Genomic DNA, 27,970 nt, shown 5'->3' with positions numbered 1-27,970 from the left:
ATTTACCACGCTGTACTGAATTGACTTTTTTTGGTTTAAACTGTAATTCATCGACAAGACTGTCAAATCTTTTGCTTTTGGTTAAATACCCAAGAATAACAGCTATATTAAATTATTCTCGATTATGAGCAGCAATTAATGGTGCCAGTGAGATCAAGGCTTCAGTTTAGTTGTCACAGTGCTCTAAATACCTCATCTGTACACTTTGCTAAAACAGATCTGTTTGCAAAGGTTCAACGTTCATGTGACTTCCATGTGTGCTTTTTAGGTAATGCTCAAAGAACTAGATTATTTATAAACAAATTATATAATATTGTGATGAACATGACCTAGTATTCCAGCCTTCATTCAATTTGATCGTAAAATTTTTAGTGCTTTTAACAATGGGCATTTTTTGCAAAAATCTTCTATATAAATTAGAAAAATGTTAAGAAATTTTTTTTTAAGCAGTACTGTAGAATATTAGTGTGTCCCATATGAGCAAGCCAAGGGCGACAGTGACAAGAAAAGTGACAAAACTTTCTGAGATGACAATAGAAAGAGCCTTGAGATGAACAGACCCATATTTGGGTGATGAGACAGTGTGCCCATAAATCAATCCCTAGCATATCCATGTAATATAAGGTTAAAAGTTCAATATAACAGAAAATGTGATTGAGATGATATAAAGTCCACTTTACAAAATTGCTCGTTGCAGTTTCAGTACTAAATTATTGAGCAACTGCAGTCAAAAGCCATTTTAAAAAAAACCACCTGCATCAGCCCTCCCTTTTAAACAATTACATCAATATAATACACTGACCTGCAAGTTTATCAGGTTTGTTGTGATTTAACCCAATCTGGTGCTCTAGACAATATCTTCAACCTTAATTTACTCTTCAGCAATGGAAAAGGTACACCATAGGTATATAGACAAAAGCCATTGCTTCATTGTAAAGCAGTTCACTATTTGTCCTTTTCCGTTAACACATAGTGGTGTTTAACTGATGGCCTAATTATCTAAGTTATCTTTACCAGTGTACACCTTTTAAAGGCTGTGAAATTATCATATTAAATTTCTTACAACAATACTTATGTGAAAAAAAATGCAAAGTGTGCACATTTTTTTCTGAAATCTTTATTTTAATCAAAACCATTTAGAACAAGTGATTATAGGAGTCACAAATCATCTTTCCAATTTTGGTGTATATAACTTAGAAAAAAAAACAACATGTTTAACAGTTTGGAGACTTCATATCATGAATTCATCCATGGTTGACTTTCCGTTCAAAATTTAGCCGTCGTTTTTGTCTTAAATGCGTTAATAAGAACAGGATGCAAGAATTACAATACAGTATTTCTGTAAGCACACGAAAACAGTTTAAAACACACTATAGCTGCCTTATGAGAATGTTTGGTGTCTAAAATATAATTAAAAAGACCCAGAAACTGTTCAGGATATTAAAAACCAATTAAGCGAGGGCAAAACATTTTAGCTAGGGTGTGGGCGGCTTCATTAAAAATGGACATGAAGGCAAACAACAAACTATAAACGATATTCTTAATATAAAACTTGGTAAAAAATAGTTATTTCAAACTGTACAGTCACCAAGTACACAGAAGCATTAAACAATTGCTTGGCTTTTCATTTGGCGTCTGCTGCGGCTTCGGCCTTTTGCGCCTAAAAAGATAAAAGGAAAAGGAATTATCAGCACAGCTATTTAAAAAACACACACACAAAAAAAAAAAACTCAATGTACTCTTAAAACTACACAGAAAACTTTCTGAGATCTGACTGAAGCTTTTACGTAAACAAAGCCCACAGTCTGCTGTGTTAACAAAACTTAGTTTGCATGTCAAATGATTACTAGTGACGTTGCCATCTTTGGCATATTGGAAAGTCAATTTAACATAAAGGCACCCTCAATCTACACTATACACCTGGAGTACAAAATAATGTTGTGTTAATTAAATAAAGTGTGTTTAACTCACCTGCTCTGCCTTGGCGTCGCCATTCTCAGCAGGATTCGCGCCCTTCTTTCCTTTGGCTGCTTTCTGTTATTTCAGTTCATATACATTATTATTATTACAAACTTAATTGATGCCATTCAATGTTTATGAAATTAATTTAATATTTGTACTATATAATACTATATGTAAAAAGATGTAGGAGTCTATGTGCCTATTCCTTATTTCCTTTTATTCTCCCTCAGGAGTTTATTTGTGAGGGCTATACACAAACGAGGTTCGTCATTATAAGGTCGTACCTTGGGGACAGCTTTCTTAGGCTTGGGGGCTGGCTTGGGAGGAGCCGGTTTCTACAAATACCGAGGAGCAACAAATGAACTAACACAAATATTAGACAAAGTAAAGAAAATAATAGCAACGAAAATATTCATATTTCGGGAAATAAATAATGATTAAAAATGATAAATAAATCAAACAAGATGACATACGGCAGAGAGTCTTGCAGAGCGCCTGGTTGGCTGCAAAAGAAAGAAAGAAAAAGAAAGACAAGTTACAATCGTTAATTACTTTGTAATAACTACTTAGATTGTGTTTTAAAACTTTTATTGATATAGGTTACTTTCTTAGGATGAAATATAATATGCTTAAAATACATAAACGCCTATTAACAGCCTAAAATTTTTGATTAAATAAAAATAATTATTAGCGTTATTATAAGTCAAGTATGAGAACCTTTTCCGATTTTACTTCCAAATTTCTGCACATATTATAGTTATTGAATAATATAATATACATATGTAAAGAATCAGAAATCTGCAAGAACATGAAAAAAAACTGGAAAAAAAAAACAGGGAACCCTTATTTTAGATAATATATAAAAAATATTTTGCAGGACACCAACCTCTTCCTTGGCTTTGGCAGCCTTCTCTCCATCAGCCTGCAAGATCAACCAGAAGAAAAAAACAATTGTAATTTGCATGTCTGCACATTTTAAAACCCCAGAGAAAAAACTTACAAAAAACTAAGGTAAGAGTATTAATAAAAAAATAAAAAAAACATATATATATATATATATATATATATATATATATACATATACATATAAACATATGTATAAACACAAAACAAGGTATATAAACTCAAAACAGTTTCATTTTGTTCGAGGTATTCCTCCATTTTGTCTTGTTTTTTCCCCCCATTTTTTTCTTCACTTCTGAACACTCAGCTTTCCCGCGCTTATTCAAATTCAAATTTGAGGGAGGGAGGGCGCGCGACGCTTCCTTTTCAAACGAGCCCTGGCTGTGTGCGCGCGCCTAATAAAACTTACAGACAAAAAAAAGCCTTCCGCGTGACGTTTAAAATTTAAATCTGTACATCTATAACGGTCGTAATTTGGCGGGAAAAATGGTGTTTTCTCGTAATTCTGTACAAATAAACCAATGTATTCATATGACAATTATTTAAAACATATTTTTACTTTTTTTTTTTAAACAAATCAGGGATTAGCTTGTTTTTTGTCCCCTCTTGACAGGTGTGGTATAATTCCAAATTTCAAGGGCACATCTATATATTTTTTAAATGCTTTTTTTTTTAATCCATAAAGTTGCACCAAAAGCAACCATCTTATATTTTTGTAATATTAGTTACCTTAAAAGAAAAATAAATAAATATATACATATAAAAATTCTCCCAAAACAAACACACAAAAAAATCATAAATAAAGCACCTCAAAACTTTAAATGTTACATTAAATAATTCATTTTAATGCATGCAAAAAATATATATATTTTATCTTATAAATACTGTCTCAGTTGAATAACCTGACACTCCTTTCTTGGAAACACCACAAAGCATTTCTTCCAACGCCATAACAAATATCTTACACTTTTAAACATTGTTTTATTCTTACTACACTATAATAGTTTTTCTTATAATAATTTTGCATTTTTAAATTATTCCAAGCACACAAAAAACGACATAATGAAGCTGTTTTCATGGGGGTTTTTTTTCCCTTCATGTTTCCCTCGCACACACTCGCTCGCGCACACACACGGCTGAAGGCAGCAGTGACAGCTTTGTCTCTAAAGCATTTTATAGCTAACAGCTAAATGCACCTTAGCACCAAATGGTTCTAAAATATATACATATATAAATGTTTTTTATTTATTTTAATGCCGTGGTAAATAAAAATGTCTTACCTTTCTTTTAGGCATCCTGGCTTTTAAAATGGCAGAGGAGGAAAAAAAAAATTCAGAAAAAAAATCTGTTTTGTGCGTCTGAGTGTGTGTGTGGAGGTAAGCGCTCAGGACACCGTGACGCTCTCCTTACAGTGTGCTAAATACAATAACGGCTGTGTATGTTTATTTAGTTTTTTATATTGAAATATTAAGATAGGAAACCGGTTTAAACCAGATTTTACATTTCGAACTCAGCCATTGGATGCGCGCGCGGTCACGTGCTCGGGGTAGTGCTTAGGTTTTAAAGAGACATGCGCAAAGAAAAAATCTAAAGGAAGGAAGGATGGTTTATAAACGGGAGGGGCGCTGTGTCTGTCTGTCTGCTTTGTCACCGGGTAAAAGTATTTGGACACCATACCATGTCCGTTTTTTTTTTTCTTTTTCTGAACTCCCCATTCCGGACTTAGTACCCCTTACCTGTTACTCCTTTGACTTGAAAGCTTCCACTCTATTTTTGAGAATAGCTGTGGGTATTTGTGATCATTCAGCCTGAATTAGATCAGACACTGACAAGAGGGTCTAGTTCCACTCACTCACTCATCATCTATACTGCTTTATCCTGTATACAGGGTCGCGGGGTGTCTGGAGCCTATCCCCAGAGATTTAGGGCATGAGACGGGGTGCCAATGCATCGCAGGTTACACACGCATACATACATTTAGGAACGGCAATTAATCTTAAAGCCTTAATCTGCATGTCTTTGGACTGTGGGAGGAAACCGGGGTACTCTGAGAAAACCCACCAAGCACGGGGAAAATATGCAAACTGCACGGACACAGACCCGAGACGGGAATCGAACCTGCTGAGCACTAAGCCACCATGGTTTCAATTCCAGCTCATCCCAAATGTACATATATTTGATGCACATTTGAAGTTGAAGGTTGAAGTTCCAACCCAACCATGTACCACATGTCTTCATAGATTTCTACTTTGTGTGGAAAAGTGCTTCTCTTGGTTCAAGAGAGTTTGTATGCCTACACAATTATTTTGGCGGCACGGTGGCTTAGTGGTTAGCAATGTCGCCTTGCACCTCCAGCGTCGGGTTCGATTGCCGCCTCAGGTGCATGTGCATGGAGTTTCCCTGTGCTTGGAGGGTTTCCTCCGGGTACTCCGGTTTTCTCCCACAGTCCAAAGACATGCAGATTAGGCATTCCCAAATTGCCAGTAGTGTGGAAAGGAGAAGTGTATGTATGTGTATGCCCTGCATTGGACTGGCAACCCCCAGTGTCCTAAGTCTCCTGGGATAGGTTCCAGGGCCCCGCGACCCTGAATTAGGATAAAGCAGTATTGATGATAAGTGAGCAAGTGAGCTGTCCACGTGCCACCCGGCACATTGTGTTAATGCCTGATTGGTCTTTCAAGATTGTTTATAGTGTTTAATTAAGTGTGAGTATATGTGCGCACTTGAGCCCTATATGTTGGGTTCTTGGGAATAGGCTCCAGGCTCCCTGCGACCGTTTAAAGAACAAGCTGTATGGAAAATACAGCAGATTAATGAACTATGTAGGTACAGTTTAGTGGAAAAAAAACATATATGGGTGTAGGTCATGAGACATGAAATCTAATATTGCAGAGCTTTCGTCACATTAAATTTAATAACTTTATGGTGCTCAAGCTGATCAAACAGAAAAATAATCCACTTTAGGTGTTATTGCAGCACAACACCACCTAGGTATAAATTATTTTCTTAAAAAAGAACGCTCCCAAGTGTTTTTATTTCTTGTAAACTTTAAAAACAGGTGTTCATCACTATTTCTTTTCTATCTGTGACTGAAAATTATCTACTATTCAACCTCAATAAGTCACTTTCCAAAATGACTTTTTTCCATCAAATCTCAAACCGATCGAACGCCACCAATGGGATGTTTTTGAACAATATGTTAGAAAGAACTCTATACCACCTTCAATTTAGTTAAAATGGTTAAAGATCCAGAGAATCTATACTGAAGCACACTAAAGCTGTTGTGTAGGCTCGTGGGTCACGTATGTACTGCATTGAGCACAACCCTGATGCAAATGTGAAGACAGATGTATTCACGAGGACCCAAAACTTTCCCTTCTTGTCATGACTCTGTTTGCATACATCGTGGACAAAAAAAAACTTGGGCATGGTAAAGATTTTTCCATTTGCTTTATAATCATTGTGGACTTTATTGCTAGTCCTGTTGTAAGCATATTTGATTGAAAGATCTATATCTATCTGAGTGGCTTTTAAATTCCAAAATATTCCAAATTGTTTTAAAAAATATGAGCAAATAAATAAAATAAAAAATCATCAATGTTAATTTTTAAAATCATTTATTTAGTAAGACATTTGCTTTAAATACACATGTGGTCACAGTAACCTCAATCAGTCTAATCTTCAGCCCTTTGAGGAAAAAGTGGCAGCACTGGTTTGCTTAGAAAATCACTAAGCAAAAGTTCTACTGATGGTGTAACCATGGTGTCCAGTGAAGGTGGTCAGTAGCTGTGTCTCAAATCGCAAAAAAAAGAAAAAAAGAAAAGTAAAAAAAAGCGTACACAATACCGCTCAAAAAGTTTGGAATCACTATCTAACTCCATGGTTGTTTCTGATTATATTTATTGTAAAGCAATACTGAAAGTGTCCAAAATATGCAATAATTTCCATCAATTGATATTGAGATGCACTGATGTGCTGCTTGTTAATTGGTGATTTCTGAGGCTGGTAACTCTAAATGAGTTTTAGATTTCACACATATTAAGTAGGCTTTAAGGTGCATTCTCCTTAAATGTTTTCACATTAACCTTGGATCAAAATGTTCAGTTTAGTGTTTAAATGTGTTTCTAGATCTGTAAGAACCAGTGATATTTGTACACTTCTTGTTTTATTTTCCCCCAATCTGGCCATTTTCCAATTCCTAACCATTAGCTAGCTTTCCAACGACTAATCCATGCTCGTTTTCAATCTTCGACTTAAAAATCACATGCAGACTAAAAGGAAAGTGCTATCCGTCCTCTTCTGCATGCACAAACTCACAGCTTGTTGAGATTGGCATGTGCTGCTCTGATTGACAGTTTACTGTAGGTATGCGATCTCTCCTAACCTTAGCCAATCTAACTCTCTTAGACTTCTGACCATGTCCCTCAAACATATTGAAATGGAGAGCCACCATTATATACTATAACCACTGTAACCAGAGCCACCATTGGTGAGCATATTTTGACCTTGAAGAAGTCCTTCAGCTTTTACTGTAGAGTGCCAAAGCAAAGTGGCAAAGAAAATTGCTGCATGCTACAAATTGCTACAACATTATACAATCATTTTTTAAAACTAAATTTTGGTCATTTTTCTTAGCTGGAAGAATATGTATGGTTATGATAATTTAATAAAAATCGCACTTAGATGCGATTTAAGACACAACTAAAGGATGAAATTTTAGAGCTCCGAACATACTATGCCTCCAAGATGCTGAAATGTTTTTGTGTATCTAGTGTTGACCATCACTTAGACGAATATAAATAGCTCACTTCCCCATAAAACGGGGTGCACCATCTCCATCACCGAAAATACATACCAATTATTAAAAATAAAATCTTTTCATGCTCATTGATTTGATCACATCCACAGGCAGCCGTGTTGCATTCAGCACCACAGACCTAGACCCAACTCAGTCAGATGTGTCGGAAGCAGTAGCACCGGACAATTTGTAATAGACCGATGTTTAAGCAACAGCAGTCGGGCTGCTCATATGCTCGAAGTAAGTGTCTCTCTTGTTCTGTAGGGCGCCAAGGAAGCGGCTGACTCTCTCCTCTCGGCTGGCCGTGTAGCTCAGCAGTGCTGCGTGCCGGGAGCGGGCATCCACAGGCTTGCCGTTTCCACCCTGCTGAAGAAGTTCGGCTACACACGCACAATCAGACTCCAGCTGCTGTGCCGCTTCGTTTTCCATGTGCAGCTCCCGTGCTTTCTAGAACATAATATAATATATATGATTATGATACCATAACATATCACGGTTCATACATGTAATGGAAGAGCTCACTCAAAATGTTTTATAAGATTATAAAATGTTAGTCTTTTGACTGCTCCTGTCAAGGGGTCGCCCCAGCGGACCATTCAATCCGAGCCCATTATGGCAAGGTTTTACGCCGGATGACCTTTCCTTTCGGCAACCCTCACATTTTATCCTGGCTTTTTGGGACTATAACTGCATTCAGTGGATGGGATTTGGGTGTCGGATGGGATTTAAACCCGGGATTTCCGCATAGACGGACTGAAAACTACCACTGAGCCACCAATGCCCCAAACTTTTCATAAATACATGCCTACATTTTTATAAACAATATTTACTTCATGACTAAATAAACCCTAAATTCTAAACTGAACAACTTTATCATTTGCAAAATTTCCAACTGGATGTTCTTCACATATACAGTACTGTGCAAAAGTACTGTATTATCTTTGCTATATTTTTTTTGTTTTACACTGTACGTTAATCATTTCTGCATTATTATCTACAAAACCATTCACTTTTCCAAACATACCTAATAACATTATAGAAGAATATTTGCATGTCTGATATTACAAATTACATGACAGACCAGGGTTCTCATGAAAACCATAAAATCCTAATATAGGCTCCTGGGTTTTGCACAAAGTTACCAGAAGGACTCTGGCATTTTTCCAGCACACTCAGTTATACCTAACATCAGTTTTACTTATAAAACTGTATCCAACACTACTGATTATTTTCAAGCAAAACATTTTCACATCAAATATTGACTGCAATAGATTCAAAACAACGAACAACTCAGACTAAAAGACTCATGAGAAGAACCGCTCAATTCTGTTTTCTTTGTAATGCGCACTGCATAGCGTCTATGAGAGTCACATGACAAAAGAACGAACGATTCGGACCAAAAGATATGAGAGGTGAGCTGCTCATTCTGTTCATCATAATATGGCCATAGCTGCATTATAATATTTTCATTACTGGAACTGTAGCCAAACTTTGTGGTACGATATTTAAAGAATTTTTTTTCTGTTTCTATCTGAAAACCGGTCCGTCTTGTAATATATTTTGCTTTCTTCACAGGCATGTAGATATCTTTATGTCACATTATTTATTTATTAATTATTTAAGCTATATATATTAGTTTTGTACATTATAATAACGCAGACATAATAAACATACAATATATAACAAAATTAGATCATTTTTTTAATAAGATAAAAATATATATAATATGGTGCCTAGGACTTGTGTACAGTATTTTACTGATCAGTAAATGATATTAACAGATGAGGCAACATTGATACCCAAAAAATCAAAAATCATCAGTTGGTGAGTGAGTTGGCAAAAGTTTGTATAAAAGGAACTAATAGAGAAACTTCACTTCCTGTATCCTTTTACTACAGGGTCAGTTGTAATCATGCTTGATCTGACAAAATCATAAACGCTACAACTGAATCGTAAATATTGGCACCTCTCATATTGTGCTTTCATTCTTTAATGTGTTTATAAAGTGAAATAGATGCACGCCCTTTGGGTGTTCCTCAACCTCGCGAGTTTCCTGCGGGATGTTACAGGATGATGTGTTACCTGGATAGAGCGATAATTCAGCTGGTACTGTAGGACCGCCTCGCAGAGGTTCCAAAACGAGTATTCTGGCCAGAGGACGGACTGAAACACTATGCAAGAGTGGGATGTCTGTCAGGAAAGGAAAAACAGAAAGAAGAAAAAAAAAAACCAGAATAACGCAATTATAATAAATAACATAATTAGTCCAAGCTATTATATATATGATGCATAGTAGATCCATAGATGCATGTCAGCTACATCAGTATGACTTAAGTGTCAAAGAACTGATTTCGCAAAAAACACAGGACACGTCTGTTTATATACTATGTGGCCAAAAGTATGTGGACGCCATACACCACAGCTATATTAAGTGTTTGTTGTTTTTTTTGCCACAAAATTGTACGGATACAATTCTACAGAACGTCTTTGTATGTTTGTGCATTAGATTTCCAATGGTTTTATTATTTATTTATCATCAAACAATCGATGAACCACATGGCAGCTGGAATTGTGAAAGAACACAATAAAGACAGAGGTGGGAGGGGGGGTGGGTGAAGTCCCACCGTCCCATCGCTCATTGGCAGTCGCCACATCGCTTTGCTTCTCATTTGCAAGTTAAATCGAGTACAACTTTAGTGAGTCTCCTCGGCTGCCCACTTCACTTCACTTCACCAACGGTCGCTCTACTCACTGACAATAATAACCATCGGGTTGGGTTGGGATATCTTACCTGTGTGTATCTAAGGACCTTGATCGCAATCTACGATCAAGAGAAAATCTTTACATTTTAACCAAAGTAATCTGCTCATTAGAACTGGAGGATGCACTCGATCTGCATGTTTTATTTTATCTCTGATTAAAGCCACAAGGGATGTAAATCTGGTTTAGGGATGTAAAAGAACCTTGCTAGAAGTACAGAAACTGGATGCAAAGTGGGAGGAGTTTGGATCGTAATGATGATCAGTTTGGATACTATGGGCTTCCGTACCTGCCAGAGCAGGAAGTCGCTGAGGCGCACCTCTCCAGAAGTACGAATCAGGAGGTCAGGGTTGGGAGAGCTGCTGGTGTACAGGCACTGACTCAACAATGCTTCGGACACGTCACTGGGAAGAGAGAAAAAAAACCACAACAGCGAAATGAATAGGAAGTGAATTTAGAGTAGACATACACACACAATGGAAATGAAATCTGTAGCCGTAGGCATTTATCCCTGTGTGTGCTTCTGCCTTGTTCATCTTTGTCAAACAGTTTTCAATTGGGTTTAAGTTTGGAGACGACCCAGGTCATTGCCTTAGAAAAATCACATTGTTTTTTATAGTTTTTACAGTTTTTGCAATCTTACTGAAAAATGGTCACTCCATGTGTATGTATATATATATATATATATATATATATATATATATATATAAGCCCGAAAATTATTCAAACCCCTGGCAAATTCTTCTCAGACTTCAAAACTTCAGTTTTATGGTCAGATGAAACAAAAATTTATTAGTTTGGCCAAAACGATGTAGCCTTCATTTGGCATAAAAAAAGAAGACTTCAACCCTAAGAACACCATTCCCACTGTAACATCGTGGTGGGAACCTAATGTTTTGGGGGTGTTTTTCAGTCGGTGGACCAGGGAACCCAATCACAGTAAACAGCACCATGAAAAAGGAGCTTACATTAACATTCTCAACAATCAGGCAGTCTGCACAGAAACTTTACCTTGGCCACCAGTGGACATTTCAGCACGACAACGACCCAAAACACCCAAAACACACAGCAAAAGTGGCAAAGAAATAGTTAGCAGACGAAAACATTAATGTTTCGCAGTGGTCCAGCCCGAGTCCTGACTTAAACCTAACTGAGAATCTGTGGAGCGAGCTAAAGATCAGGGTGATGGCAAGGAGACCCTCCAACCTAAAAGAGTTGGGAGCTCAGTGGACCATGCAAAAAGCTGGTCAGCAATTATAAGAAGTGTTTGATTGCTTTAATAGCCAAATAAAGGCTTTTCTATTTATTATTGAGAATCATTTTGGACATGCCACTTTTTGTTCAAATGTAAATAAAAGATGAGTAATAATTTTTTTTACAATGATGCCTCGCGTACAGTACATCGTCTTATTATTTTCTGGGCGACGTCTGTCTCATTTCTAATTTAAAAAAAAACTTGCTGGTTGAATAAAAGTAACTTTAAGTCAGAATTTTCCAGGCGTATGAATCATTTCGTGCTTGACTGTTTATTTTTTATTTTTTTTATACTGAATCATTTCGTGCTTGACCATCATTTTTTTAGATTCAGGATCACTTTGAAACCTACAACAGAAGATTAGTTAGAACCAGACCTAACACTACTTGACATTCTTTAGACTCATCTGAAGTCCAAAAAAACATTCAACACCAGTTCTGACACATTCAACCTTCTTGTATTACTCAGTGTGTATCTTCAGAATCTATGGATCATGAAGTCAGAGGCTGTTTCTTACAGCATTTGACTTTTAAATAATCTTTTGCTAATGGCTCCAGGCTTTTGGGCCACCCTGTATATAACTTTTTCACTTTAATACTCATTTTAGCATGTTATACAAGGAGCGAATAAGTCACACTGGGACTTTTGATTGTGCAGACTAACAAAACACAGTTCAAAGAGAAAAAACTCCCTTCATGTCTCTTTATAAACCCCTGCTACACTAATGCACTTATCCAAGGGTTTCACTAGTGCTTGGATACTATTAAGGTAGAAAGTTGTCTCAGTACGCCGGAGCCCTGATCGGACCGCCTCTTCCACTTGGGGTCAGGACTGTATGGGGAATGTGCCAATAACTCCCAGCTGAGTCCCTGTAATGTGCAAGTGGTGTTGGTGAATGATTGGGTGTAGTTCAGAAAGATGCGTTTTTTGAAAGCAAATTACCTGATTTGCCGATTTAATTTCAAATTGTGCCTGCAGAGGAAGCTTATAATGTTACAAATTTTACTCAATACCATAATGAAGGGCAAAAAGCTAAAAAAATAAAATAAAATACACAGAAAATTTGAGAAAACGAAGCGAGGGGGAAAGTTTTGTTGAAGAATTGGTGATTTAATCATTTCATAATTATGTTTTTTTTAACATAATAAATACTTCAAATGATTTATGTTAAAATTATTTGAAAAAGAAATGAAGTTTGCAAAAATGTTAGTCATTTTTACACACACATACATTGACAGTTTGCACATTTCACCTCTTTTTTCTTATTTTGAATTGCCAGTTTGCACCCTTTTTTACTATATAACATCTGCAATACTGCATTAATTTATATAATGTACTGTATAATGACATCTATCTATCTGAAATAATTTACTGGAATTAAAAAATAAATCTATCATGACATTTACAGCATTTGGTAGACACCCATATCCAGAGCGACTTACATTTTATCTCATTATACATCTGAGCGTAAGGGCCTTGCTCAGGGGCCCAACATGGGGCAGCTTACCGGTGCTGGGGTTTGGAAACCCAGGTTCATTTAAGTCTCTTTCATGCCAAGTATAATGTTGTTGGTCTTTATATACATAATAAACATTCAACTCATTTATACGAACCAATATATTTAGTTAAATATATAATGCAAGGGATTTAAAAGGTAGTAAAAATAAATAAAAAGGGAGAAATAAATAAATCCCATATTATAACATAGCCCTGGCTAGAAGAACCAGATTTTACACGAGGTTCTTTAGATGCACCTCGATTTTTTCACGTCTTATATTTTCTCTGTGTCTTAAGCGAGCATTCAAAAATAATAAATGAAAAAAAAAAAAAAAAAGAAGGTTTCTGGATGAACGAAATGAGTAAAATTAGTTTGTAAGCTATTACATCGCCCTCAGGCTTTAATTGTATTTTTAGATCTCAGTTTTACAGAAAGTAATGAAGGAGCTGATGGTGCGCTGATCGAGATCTCCGTTCTGTCCCGGCTGCTATATGAGTAACGCGGCAGCTTCAGCTTATCTGCTCAGGATGTGTATGGAAATATAAATAACTATGAAAGAGGATCAGAGGCAGACAGCGACAGGGACCAGAGAGATAAAAAACTTGGATAGAGAAAGTAAGAGGAAGGGAATTAGACAGAGAGGCAGAGAGTTACAGGGAGAGAAAGAAGAGCAATCGGGACAGGCAGGACGCTACGGTGTCAGTGAGACAGTGTGAACGTGAGAGAGTGTGAGAGAAAGCAAGAAAGAAAATGAAAGGCAGAAAGTGCGAGAGAGAGAGGAAGTTAGAGAGACGAAGGCAGCAGGAGAGGAAGAGGGAGAAAAAAAAAAGACAGAGACAGAGAGGAAGACAGAAATAAAGAGAGAGAAAGAGGGAGGCAGAGTAAAAAAAGACAGAGAAAGAAAGCCTGAGATCTGTAGTGTAGGGAAAAAAGCTAAAAAGCTACAGAGAAAGAGAGTGAGAAAGACAGACAGACATACGGAGGGACAGAGGCTGAGATCTACAATCTAGGAGAGGGTTAAAAAAGCTACATGGATGGAAAGGGGACAGAGAGACAAACTAAGTGAGCAAGAGAGGTAAAGAGCTACAGGGAAAGAGGAAGAGAATGAGAGAAAGAGAGAGAGAGACCAAGCTCTACGTACATTGTGGGAGAGGTAAAAAGCTATGGGGAAGCCGAAGAGAAAAAGAGACAGACATAGACAAAAATAGAGAGACAGAAATAGTGTGTAAGAGAGAGAGAGAAAAAGAGAGGGAGAGAGACCAAGATCAACACTGTAGAGATAAAGAGCTACAGATGAAGAGGAAAAGAAAGAGAGAGCTACATGGAGAAAGAGAGAGATAGAGAGAGAGATCAGAATGTGGTGCTGCTGAAACTCGAGACTTTAGCTGTCTGTCACCTCATATCGCTCCCACTTTTTTTTTATTTTTTTTTTTATCCTTCACGCTGCAGACCCAAATTACATCTCACCTTCTCTTTTTGACGCTGAATTTAAACAGTAACAGCTTCTACCTGAAAGAGTCGGGACCCCAGATGTAACAAGGGGAAAGTGATGAGATTTTCAAACGTCTGCGATACTCAAGTGAATATTACACATTGTTCACACACACACACACGGCTGCGATGACAATCTCGGGGTCGGAGTGATTACCTGGACTTTATGAGGCCCTGCTCGGTTCCCCAAGCCATCTCCCGGACCGCGCTCGCGATTTCATGTCTTGATGTGTACGCGAAGCAGACGTTCAGAAAACACCTGGCAGAAGAGATGGTTAAATTGAGGTCCAGCTTCTGAATTAAAAAATTTGCGCATTTGTGAGGTCAGACACTGATGCTGGACAAGAAGACCTGGCTCTTCCCAGTCTTCGATCAAACTCATCCAGTGAAGTTCTTTCACACCAATCTCGCTCATCCATGCCTTAATGGACCTTACTTTGCTTGTTGCTCAGATTAAAACTGGAAAGGCCCATCCACAAACTGTTCCCACAAAGTTGGGAGCATGAAATTGTCCATAATGTCTTGATAGGCTGAAGCATTAAAAGCTCCTTTCACTGGGCGTAAGGGGCCGAGCGCAACTCCTGAAAAACAACCCCACACCAGTTCCAACATGTCTGTTGTGCCATGACTGTGCACCAGTGTTTAAGAACTTGACTGGCCTGCACAACCTTATAGAACCCCTTTGGGATGAATAAGAGCGGAGACTGGAAGGAGCCAGTGTCTGACCTCACAAATGCGCATCTGGAAGTATGGTCAAAAAATCCCATGAACACACTCCTAAATCTTGTCAAATTACTTGTGCGCACACATAATGACAGACCAAAACACACACACACAGCGCCTGTGCGCATAAACGGAAACACTTATCTGTTGAGATTTATTTTTACTATTTTAAGGTAAAGTGCAGGTTAGTTTGTTTTATTTTTACGTTATATTTTGTATTAATTATTTTTATGTATTTATTTTTTTGGGCTGTGGAATGAATAATTTAAGTTTCCATTATTTCTTATGGAAAAATCGGATTTGGTTTACGAGTGTTTTGGAATACGAGCCCACTTCCGAAACAAATGATGCTCGTAATCCAAGGTTCCACTGTACAATAAAACAACTAAGAGCTACATCTAAGTTACAGTCCATGACGACACAATTAGAAAAAGATTGAACAAGTACGGTTTGTTTAGAAGGGGATGGGTGGTTTGAAAGCCTAAAACGAACATGGAACCAGGACTAAGCTTCACAAAACTGCATCAAAACAAACCTCAAGGTTTCTGGAACAATGTCCTATAGACAAATGAGACTAAAGCGGTTTTGTTAAGTAAATAATGGCTTGGTACAATCAAAGCGTCTCTTAGAGAACCAGTCATCATAATGCACACTGTTGTATACCGTTACAATATCTTGAATTTTACAATATACTGTAGGTACAAAACCTTAAATATAGTTTAATATATTTAAAAAAAAATTACAATAGCAACGGTGCCTTAACACCTTTTTAAACCGTGCAATATTACTCCTACTGCAATTCATTTGAAAGTGTGACTATCATATAGTTTTTCTTTTTCTTTTGTAATTATACACTGTACTTTCTACTTATTACTTTCTATATTTTTTTATGCTGCTTTGACAAATTTTGAGCAAATTTTATAAAAACTACTAACTCCCTTTTATTTACATCCATGCCCTTACCTGGTGTGTGCTCTAGTCGAAACCACGGCTTTGGCGATGAGCCTCTGGAGATCTTCAGGCAGCAACGTGAGGTCTCCCAAGACCCGAATACACACACCGTGCTTCTTGAGGTTCTCTCTAAAAAAAAAAATAATAAAATTTTTAACTGAGTCGTGCTACATGTTTCCACATCTATTTATTAAACACCGTGCCCACTTTGCCACACTCACTGCTCTTCAAGCAGCCGGAGGAACTTCTCTTTAGCCAGCGCCAGCAGACCATCCACTTCCTCTTTGGAGCGTTTGAAGTTCTCGATGCTGAAGGCATACACCGTTACCTCATGGATGCCCAGGTTCAGACACCAGCGGAGCGTCTGAGAAAACATGGAGTACGCAGAGTAAAATGGCGAATTTGTTTCTCGTAGAGCTTTTCTATTTATGTTGTGCCAAAGTTTAAAGTTTTGTCCATTAAAGATCTAAATGTCATAAAAGAGACCATGTTTATTATTATATACTGCATGTTCAAGTCAAACCGGGACTTTTGTTTTGTGCAGCGAAAACAGTGCACAGCTATGAGAGGAAAAACTTTATTTCTCTATATGATCCCCGGCTACACTAATGCACTTATATCAGTGTTTTACCAGTGCTTGGATACCATCAATGTGGAAATTTGATCTGAAACTCTGGCCTCCCAGGAACTCCTTTAATGACCCAAACATGTGGAAATGTCCCAGTTTGACTTGAACGCCCCTTAAAGTAATTTGGATAATGTTCTAATAATACTTGTTGATGAATATTAGTTTTCCTATTATCACACTTTTAAGCATGTTTTAACGTAATGGAACATTCTGGGACTTTAATCTCTAAGCTGGGTGTCCTGTATTCTAATCAATCAATTTACTTTCAACTCTAAATGTGTTCAGCTTTAAATGGTGCTCGATGGGTTTTGCAAACGCACTTGACACAATACTGTTGCAAGAATTGTTCCAGAACAGCTGACCTTCATGTCTTAAAATAACAACTGACTGTCATTGTTGTTACTTTATTATATAATCCCGTTTGTGTCATTTCACAGTCTTGAAACCTAAAGTGTTTTTCTAGAATGTAGAAAATAAACCACAAAAAAAAAAAAAAACATGAATTACAGGGTGTGTCCAAACTGGTCCGGTATGTGATGTTAGATGTTATTCTGCAAATCATACATCTGCACGTCTCCCGCTCAAGCTGGTATTTTGGCGGGAACCCCCCCCTTCCATTTTCACACCCAAGCTGAGAGGTGACAAACGTCCCAAAAATGTAGCCACACCCACTTTTTTTCTTCTTTTTTAAAAATGCTGAGAGAAACTGATTGAAATAAGGACGAATCGAGGTGGTGTGATACTGCGCAATGTAAATCACAGTCAAAATCACCACCTCATTACTTTATATCCACTTATATTTACATGCAGTAGTAGTAGTTTTTTTTTTTTTTACTGAATGCATGAATGAACTCACTTCAGCCAGCTTGTCAAAGCCCTGAGTGTGGCCCTCCTGTCTTTCCACGTGTTTCTTACGTGCGAAACGTCTGTTCCCGTCCATAATGAAGGCGACGTGTCTGGGCATCGGCCCTGCCTGAGGACAAATAAATGGATTTGTATTTGGAGTCTTACTGAGGTGAGGTACAGTAGGTGTACTGACTGCCCTGAAAGGTCCAGGACTCTTATTACATGATTGAAAACTGGAGCAGAATACAAGAACAATAAATAAATAAATAAATAAATAGTAAAAATTTTAATTACCCTCAGGATGTTGGCAGAGATCCTTTCAAGAAGGCTTAGCTCTCCTTCCCGAATCCAAGACATCTGGGGACGAGAAATAGGTACATTTCAGAGCACTAATATGTAACGACAAGCATTTTAACACAATTGTTACAGTTTGTTCATGAGTATTTTTTGTTGTTGTTGCTTTTTCTCTTTGAGGCGTGTTCAAGTCAAACAGGGACTTTTGTTTGCTCAGAATAACAGAACACAGTTCCATCGAGGTAGAAACTTCTTAGTACTCCAGGAACATGACCTAACTTCCTGGTTCATGTCTGGAACACTGGCCTTCCAGGAACTCCTTTAATTTTCCCAAACATATGGAAATGGTTTAGAGCGAGGGATGTGGTGGTGGTGGGGGGGGGGGGGTGTTCAGGGGGAGCTCAGTGGTATTAGGCATTGGGGAGGTCACAGGCAATGTGCACGTGGTGTTGGTGAATGATTGTGTGTAAGGTTCTCAATGACAGATAAATCTCTCCTGCAAGTTGGTGCCAAGTTATCAGTCGATTTTCAAGGATCAGTGTTCCACTCGCTCGCTGAATGTTCACAGGAAAGACTTCTGTGGGATCGTCTTTCACCATGTTTAAAAATGTTTGCACTATTCAAAATTTTTTACTGCGGCTAAGAATCTCATCACTGTACTATGATCGGTTTACACCTTCATTCACCAGAAATGGCATCATAAGTCCCAGTTTGACTTGAACGCTACTCGTATATTACAAACATGATGTTACACTAATATTTCTATCCTTTGAAAAAAAACTTTAAGGGAAAGTTCTGCAAATTAATCCGGATAAGTGCACCGCCTACTACGAGGATCAGATCATTTAAAGGCCGCTGTCGACATGAGGTGCTAGAGAAGTTTGCCGGGTCCTAGAACATTAGAGGAACGTTCTCTTAAACATCCTGAGACAATGGTTCTCAAACATCCTGAGAAAATTCTGCAATGTTCTTAAGGGATTTGGGGTATTTAAAAGTTGACCAGAACATTTTCTAAACCATCTCATGTTATGGATGGATGGATGGATGGATGGATGGATGGATGGATGGAAAAAGAGAGATTTAAAAGGATACCAGAATGCTAACAGAACAATCTCTGTTATTATCTGTTAGAACACTAATAATAAAAAATTTAAAGATTCTGAAAAGTTGGCCAGAACCTTAGAGGAACATTCCACTAACCATTTCTGAATAATTCAAGGTTCTTGCAAAGTTACAATTATTTAAAGGTTACCCAAAAGTTAAGCAAACATTCTCCGAACCATCTCTGGTTAGTTTAAGATGTCTGAAACATAATTATTTAAACATTATCAGAATGTTAGGTGAACCTTCTACAAAGTTTTCCTAGGCTTGCACAAGGTTCCTGAGATTCGAATTATACAATGATTACCAAAATCTTACGAGAACATTCCATGAACTACATCTGGCTTGTTCAAGGTTAAGATTACATTCTTTGAACGACCTCTGGTAAGTTCAGGGTTCCATTCCCAATCCCTGGGATGTTATATTGACGGAGCGTTCTCCAAAAGATCCCTGGTCAGTTCAAGATTCCTGATAGGCTAGACTTATTAAAATTATTGTATTCTAAGAGGACATTCTCCTAATCATCTCATGGTTCCCAGTAAGATGGTTAAACGACGTTTCCAAAATATTAGGAGAACGTTCACCAAAACAAAGTTATGTAAATGTATCGGTTGTTGAAAGATTAAGGGAATGGTCTCTGTAACATACATTTACTACACTAAATGGCCAAACAAAAAAAGGCAACCTTTCAAAAGAGACAAATTATTGCCCTGCATCAAGCAAAGAAAACAACTAAGGAGGTTTGAAATTACTGGAACTGGGTTAAACCTGTGCTTCACCATCAACTTTATCAAAGAAATGTGGAGATCACTTATATTCTTAGTAAAGATGCATAATAAAAAAAATGACAGAAGTTACTGTATGTTTAATAGTGGACGTAAGAGCATTTCCATAGACACACACAATGCGATGTGACTAAACAGCTGCATGGCCACAAGAAAACCACTTGTTAGTGAGACTTAACAGAAAAAAACAACAACTTAATTTTGCTAGGAAGTATAAAGATTGGACTTTAATGTAATGAAAAAAGGCCACATGGTCTAATGAGTCCAGATTGAGTCCAGATTAAGTGTATTCCGGAGCGACCTGACTGTGTCAGGGTAAGAAGGGAAGCGCATGAAGCGGTGCACCCATCAAGTATAGTAGGAATGAGAATCGCCAGTCAGAGACTAATTCGCTCGCAGAGTTTGGAGAAAAAGGGCAATCCCAGATTTTTAACATATGCAACTTTTAATAGATAAATTATTTTCTGTTGCACTATTCGGGAGCCAGTGCACTCGGTACAGAATCAATTACGTCAAACAGATTGGTCATGGCTGATCAACTGGAGTCAATGTGGCGATACATGAATCAGCACACAAAAGAATAACTATTCATAACTTTTACAATTACCATTAAAAAAAACATCTCTAACACAGTGCAGACTATGCAAGCCTCTGTAGCCTGAAATATGATCTGGGGTTACTTCAGATGGTCAGGTCTACACGCAACAATGTTATGTGGCAAAAAAAAAAAAAAAAAAAAAATTAAATCAGCACCCAGGTATCGTGATATCGTATCTGGAGGTGACTCCCCTAACTATTCACAACTGACAAGACTCTGGAGGCAGTGTTATGATCTGGGGTTGCTTCAGTTGGTCAGGTCTAGATCAAGAAACTTATTTATTTGACAATAAAATGAAGCAAGCTAACGACCTGAATGTACTGAATGACATATCACATCACATTAAATCATCGTCCATACCGCTTTATCCTGTATTCAGGGTTACGGAGGGCCTGTAGCCTATCCCAGCAGATATTGGCCACGAGGCAGGGTACACCCTGGACAGGGTACCAATCTATCGCATGGCACACACACACTCATTCACACACTACGGCCAATTTGGGAATATTAATTAACCATCCCTACATGTTTTTGGAATGTGGGAGGAAACCGGAGTGCCCGGAGGAAACCCACCAATCACGGGGAGAACATGCAGACTCTATGCACACAGAGACAGGAATCAAGCCTGGCCGGGAATCGAACCCTGGAGGTGCGAGGCAACAGTGCTAACCACTACACCACCCTGCCATCACATCAAATCTATGGAGACTTTATCCTTTGCTGATATTCCAGGACTCACTCAAAATGTGAAAGAGTGATTCTGGGAGTGTGAGGATTCATTGTCACACATGAATTCACCATCACACTGTGCACCGTAATCGATAGTAAAGACGGTTGATAAAATCTTGGCTTTTTTGGGTTGTTGCTGTCTGGATGTCTGGAAATGATCAGTTCAGTCAGACAATTGTGACTAGACTACTTCCTGAATTGCATTCTATACATAGATGGCACTAAACACCACACACTATACACTAAACACCACACACTACACTGGAATGCACACCTCTCCCCGCTCCCACACACACACACACAGACACACACACACAGAGCTCAGATTGAGACACACACACTCATCAGAAACACCCTACAGGATCAGTATTTAGCAGAAGGAGAAGATCATCCCCAGGCTCAGTACACAGGCCATAAGTGTTAGTGTAACACCGACACCCAAACACAGTTTAATATCGAGATAAAGATTCACTAAAGACGCGGACTTTCATTCAAAACAACCCCCAAACTCGTCATGGTTCACACTTTACATTACCAGCCATTTTTAATACAAATATCTCCAGCTCCAACTCACTAACCTGTCTCTAGGGTGACGTCAGCTTCTGCTCGGACCGGAAGTGACGTTAGCGGAAGTGCGACAGTGCGACGAGCTGTATAAAAATATTATATTTTTAAAAGTTTAATAACGATAATAGATGTGTGTGAATACTTAATTTATATCCCATTAATATTATATTACTAATAAATATCCACTTTTCGTTTTTTGTTTGTGGTATTTTGATTTTTTTTAAACGTTAGTTTACAATTTTCTTTTTTCTTTTACATTTTTTTAATTAAAACCGAATTATACCGAATTATTCCGAATTATTCTGAATTATTATTATTGTTGTTGTTGTTGTTGTTGTTGTTGATGATGATGATGATGATGTGAGGATATGGCGTATTTGTTTTACTTTTTTTAACCCAACCACCATCACCACCACCACCACCAACAACAACAACAACATCAATAATAAAAAATAATAATAACTAGAGAGTTAGAGTGTCCAAAGTTTTAGGGAATAATAAATGGACTGCACAATGGATTTCTTGGGAAACAGTAATAAGGGCGCCTAGGCACACTTAATTATAATTATTATTATTATTATTATTATTATTATTAATATAGTTGCAAGCAACGATGAGCGGGCCCAAGCACCCTGCCCCACCACCAGACAGCGGGCACACCAGACAGCGGACACAGTGGGCACCTGCATTTAAAGAAGGCATCCCAATACCATTATGACATAGTTTTAGAAAAAGGGGTATTTTATGTTTAGACCTCCAAAAAAAAGCAACTCCAAAATGTAACTCAACGTGAGGTCACCGAATGTTATGTTACTCAATATAACACATAATGTCCCACAGAAAGTTAATAATCACTTATTAACCACATAAGTTTTTTTTCCAAATATTTTATTGAAAAAAAGAAAACAATACAGTATTTGCACTTACAGAAATACAATTTACCTTTTTTATTTTCCTAAATAAAATAAACAAAAACAAAAACACTGACATAAAAGAGGAAGAAAATAATCAAGCTATATTATGAGTACGTCATAATAAACAAAGAACAGTCCCCCGTCCCCCTGTCCCAAACGGCTCAACACGACCAACAAGCATATTACATAAATATAACAGTAACAGGTATACATTACAGGCATTGCCTCTTAACTAGTAAAATAGGAAATAAAGGGTTGCCAATTGTGGAAAAATTTGCCTGTGCATTCTCTCAACGTGTATTAAATTTTTTCAAGAAAAAAAAACATGACATCTTTTAGCCATTGGGAGATAGGAGAATATTTTGCAGACTTCCAATGCAACAATAATAGACGTCTGGCTAATAAGGATGTAAAAGCTATGATATCCATTTGTGTAGAATTGTAAGTGTAAGTGTGCGATCAGAAATCCCAAATATAGCGATCAGAGGTCAAGGTTGGAGAGTTACCCCAAGAACAGTTGACATAATAGCAAAATAACCTGTCCAGAAACCTTCCAGTTCAGGACACAGAAAAAACATGTGGCTAAGGTGACAGGGAGAGCCATGGCATTTATCACATTTGTTTTCCACTTCCGGATACAATTCAGAAAGTCTAGACTTAGAAAAATGTGCCCTGTGTATGACCTTAAATTGAATAAGTCCAAGTAAAGCACAAGAGGTGGAAGAACGCACCCTCTCTATAGCCTGTTCCCAGGACTCCTCATCTATTTGAATTCATAGTTCCCCTTTCCATGTACATGTATTTAACATTTGAGTGGTCACTAAGAGACAGGATAGTATCATAGAGTTTCGAAATGGTTTCTCTATGATGAGGAATAAATGATAGCATATTTTCAAACTGCTGTTCTGGAGGTAAAGAGGGGAAATTAGGGAAACACTTGGCAACAAAATTTTGAATTTAAAAATAGCGAAACAGGTGGGTAATGGGGAGACCATTACGGGATGACAAATCAGCAAAACTATCAAAGACACCATCCACATATAAATATTTATTAACCACATAAGTTTAAGACATCGTCACAGCTGACCCGTTTGAGATATCAAAAATTCCTCCGTAATTTTGCATCCCCAATGCCTTTAGATGACATATGCCTGGTTTGGTGGCGATTGTATAAATTCCCTAGGAAGTGTGTATCAAATTCCTTCAGGTGCTTTTTGCAAACGACACAAAATAACTGACTTCCTGTTGAGGTGAGCCCATGACATGGGATGTAAAACTTGTTTGGCTCAATGAGCTCTAAATGTATACAGGGTTTCACATGTATACATGCAAGAGTGTATGAACTATCCAGCAAAATCTTGTGTAATGGACCACACCCTGGGCCCAGACTCCCAGGCATCCTAATGGCAGCAGATTCCAACCTGTCCGGCAAATTTCATGAGTTTTAAGCACGTTAAGACCCTCCAAAAGCCCCAAATGTTGGAAAGAAAAAATCGTTAGGAAAACAATAGGGCCCTTCACACACTATGACGACATAGGGCTAATGTCATAGTGCCTGGGCTCCAATAATAATGATACATTAAACATAAAGTTTAATACTCACTCACTCATTTATTCAGCATCTATATTTCTTTCTATGTACAGAGTCACAGGGGTCCTGGAACCTATACCAGGAGACCCAGGGAACACCATCACCAAGCATTCATACATATACTAGGGGCCAATTTGGGGACACCAATTAGAACTCTAATCTGCATGATTTTGGACTGTGAGAGGAAACCTGGATCACCCGGCTCAAACCCTCGACCCTACAGGTGCAAGGCGACAGTGCTAACCATTATGCCACCATACTTCCATAAAGTTCAGTATAAATCTTTTAAACCTTATGTTTTTGTTATGAATATGGTTTTGACAGATTAACTTGCCACTTTGCACCAACCTGCAATTGCTTTTTTCCCCACAATATTTACAAGCTGTTATTTGCACACTAACTCTTTTTTATCGTTGCTGCTACTTCAACAAGAAATGTTTACTGTTTTTCATCTATCATCTCATCTCATGGACAACTTATTCGCACTACCTCAACTCATTATCACAGTGTATTGCACTGTGCTGTGTTGTATATTTGCACATGCACTTTATGTTGTCTTTTTGCTCTTTTTCATCTTTTTGTATAATTCTTGGATAGTTTTGCTAATTTATTGTGTTAATTTGTTGTCTTAGCTAATTTATGTTGTGTGCATGTAGTACCTTGTTCCTGGAGGAATGTTGTTTCGTTTCATTGTGTACTGAACAGTATATGATTGAAATGACAATAAAAGCCTATTTTTCACGTACACAACCATACACAGCATGATATGAAGTGAAATGCTTATACAACTGTTCGTGACCCAAAATTGAAAGATAGATTAGAATTGAATTCAATTATATAGCACTGATATTTATATAGCACTTTTAACAATAGTCATTGTTCCAAAACAGCTTCACAACATTAAAAAATATAATGAAAATGTGTATGAATAAGTTGTCTCTGATGAGCAAGACACGGTTGACGGAGACGGTGGCAAGGAACAACTCTGCTGTAGTTGCTGTTCATGATATTAGCAGCACTAGATGAGAGTGTGCATTTAAATGTACTGGAGTATGAGGTTATGGGATGAATTACAGTATGTGTATGCCAGGCTAAAGAAATGTATCTTGAGGCTACTTAAAAAATAGAAATAGGATGATCAAAGGTTTTTAGTGTAATAAAAGACAGATTGCAGTAAAAAAAATTTAGCATTTTTAAGTTGGGGATAAATCTACAATTTTAAAGATTTACAAAGTTACAGTAAAATATGATTAAATAGAAATATATTGAATGTATAAATTACACAGGATGTGGAGATTGTGCAATGTTAAAGGGTATAAAACGGGTACACTATATGGGCAAAAGTATTTGGCCAAACTTGCAATGACATTGTATCTAAATACATATACTTCTACAATATGGAGTTGTTCCCCCTTTTGCAGCTGTAACAGCTTCCACTCTTCTGTCCACAAGATATTCCTGTGTAAATTTGTGTCCATTCATTCTGTAGAGCATTTATAAGGACAGGCACTGATGTTGGACGAGAAGGCCTGACTCGCAATCTCCGTTCCAGTTCATCCCAAAGGTGCTCGATGGGGTTGAGGTCAAGGCTCTGTGTTAGGGCCATAAAGTTCTTACAAACTTATCAAACCATGTCTTTATAGTGCTTGCTTTTTGCACTGGGGCTCGGTCATGTTGGAATAGAAACGGGCCTGTAAACCCTTTAACTGTTGCCACAAAGTTGGAAGATTTGCCCAAGATATCTTGCTATGCTGAAGCATAAAGTATTTATACTGTATATACGGGTACTGCAGTTTTCTCCCACAGTCCTAAAACATGCAGATTAAGGTAATTGGCATTACAAAATTGCCTGTAGTGTGTGTGTGTGTGTGCATGTGTGTGTGTTCTGTGATGGATTGGTACCCTCCATCCAGGTATACAATATATATATATATATATATATATATATATATATATATATATATATATATATATATACATATATATATAATACTGTATATTTATTTGAAAACGAGGTCCAACCATACGATGGAGATATAGCCATTGTTTCTGTAGCAGTTACTTAAGGAGGTTTGATGCCTGATTGAATCAAACCCTGCTTCTGGAGGTGCCAGACGACAATGCTAACTACGATGCCACCATGCTACTGTATGTATATAAACAGCTCTGGGGAAAAAAAAGAGACCACCGCAAAATAATTAGTTTCTTTATGTATGTATTGGTGAGATAAAGTTTTGTTTTGTTCATTATTTTGTGAATTGCTGACAATATTTCTCCTAAACTCAAAATATAACTATTGTTATTTAAAGTGTATATTTAAAGGAAATTACAACATCAAAATAAGCCACGATCATGTATTTGCAGAGCTTTAATAACTTAATTAAAACTAATTGCAAATAATCTGTAAAAAAAATTGTGTTAATGCTTTGGCCAAATAACGTTAAGAAATCAGTATTTGGTGGAATAAATCTGATTTGCAATTACAGCTTTGCTTGATGGTTTGTGACCATATATCTTCTATTTGAGGACGTTCCAGACGTTTTCTGGAGTAAACTGCAAATCTCTTTTTTTTTCAGAGCTGTGTACAGTATATATGGTTTATAGTACATGATATATGTATATCACTGATATATATATCACTCATCGTCTATACTCCTTTAACCTGTAGCCTATTCCAGGAGACTTAGGGCATGAAGACAGGGCACATCCTGAACAGGGTGCCAATCCATCGCAGGGCACATACACAAACACACACTACGAGCAATTAAAAAAAAAAAGAAAAAAAATATATATGCATATGTATTAGGATGGCATATATAAAAATATCTTATATATATCTTTATAGGCGACATAAATACAAATTTTAAATAAACAGCTATATATACAGTATATACTGTATTAAAATTTGTATGTTTTGAATAATCTTATTACTTTACATGCAAAATATTTAATATGCGACACAAATACAAATTTTAAACAAAAAGCATTTAATATATATATATATATATATATATATATATATATATATAATAAATATATTATATATATATATATTTTAATATTAAATATTTATATATATATATATAAATTTGTATGCAATTATTTAAATATAAAATTTATATATATTTATTATTATAAATTTATTATATTTATTATTTATAAATATATAAAATATTTCATAGGTGACAGATTGTGCATATATATATATATATATATATATTTTTATATATAATATTTTTCATAGAAAATAATAAATAGTAAGATTCATTATGAATACGTATCGATTAAAAGTATATTTTACTATAAGAAAGATTTTCTCAGTCTCACTTCAACATGAAGACATCACTTCCGACCACTTGGGGGCAGCACCAAGGATGAGTCTGATTAAAGAGAACACATTGAGCTTGAACCAGGAGGCGAAGAAGAAGAAGGAGGTGGAGGGGTGGGAGTAGGAGGGGTAGGAGGGTGTTTCAGGGGTAAACCGACTGCCTGCCTGCGAGTCTCCAGCCGTTTATTGTGTTGTTCATCCAGAGAGTCGCGTTTGAACGGAGGGCAGGAGCGTAAACACACCGCGCG

General features: G+C 37.1%; 2 protein-coding genes across 2 annotated transcripts; both read right to left on the bottom strand.

Moving 5' to 3' along the window:
• Positions 1–1,097: 1,097 nt before the first annotated feature.
• Positions 1,098–4,333, bottom strand: hmgn2 (high mobility group nucleosomal binding domain 2). Its single transcript, XM_053487510.1, has 6 exons — positions 4,146–4,333; positions 2,849–2,884; positions 2,436–2,465; positions 2,247–2,297; positions 1,972–2,034; positions 1,098–1,660 (listed from the first exon to the last, which is right to left on the bottom strand). Exons 1-6 carry the CDS (start codon positions 4,158–4,160, stop codon positions 1,625–1,627), a joined length of 231 nt encoding a protein of 76 aa, XP_053343485.1. The 5' UTR covers positions 4,161–4,333; the 3' UTR covers positions 1,098–1,624.
• Positions 4,334–7,837: 3,504 nt separating this feature from the next.
• On the bottom strand, positions 7,838–21,935 carry dhdds (dehydrodolichyl diphosphate synthase). The gene is made up of 9 exons (XM_053487440.1): positions 21,901–21,935; positions 18,110–18,172; positions 17,826–17,942; positions 16,563–16,705; positions 16,354–16,470; positions 14,825–14,926; positions 10,713–10,827; positions 9,746–9,853; positions 7,838–8,110 (listed from the first exon to the last, which is right to left on the bottom strand). The coding sequence occupies exons 2-9, from the start codon at positions 18,170–18,172 to the stop codon at positions 7,868–7,870; spliced, it is 1,008 nt and encodes a 335-aa protein (XP_053343415.1). The 5' UTR covers positions 21,901–21,935; the 3' UTR covers positions 7,838–7,867.
• Positions 21,936–27,970: the final 6,035 nt, after the last annotated feature.

The sequence above is a fragment of the Clarias gariepinus genome, chromosome 26, assembly GCF_024256425.1.
Source record: "Clarias gariepinus isolate MV-2021 ecotype Netherlands chromosome 26, CGAR_prim_01v2, whole genome shotgun sequence".
Classification (NCBI taxonomy): domain Eukaryota; kingdom Metazoa; phylum Chordata; class Actinopteri; order Siluriformes; family Clariidae; genus Clarias; species Clarias gariepinus.
Note: the sequence above shows the minus strand (reverse complement) of the source record. Positions and strands in the feature narration are given on the sequence as shown.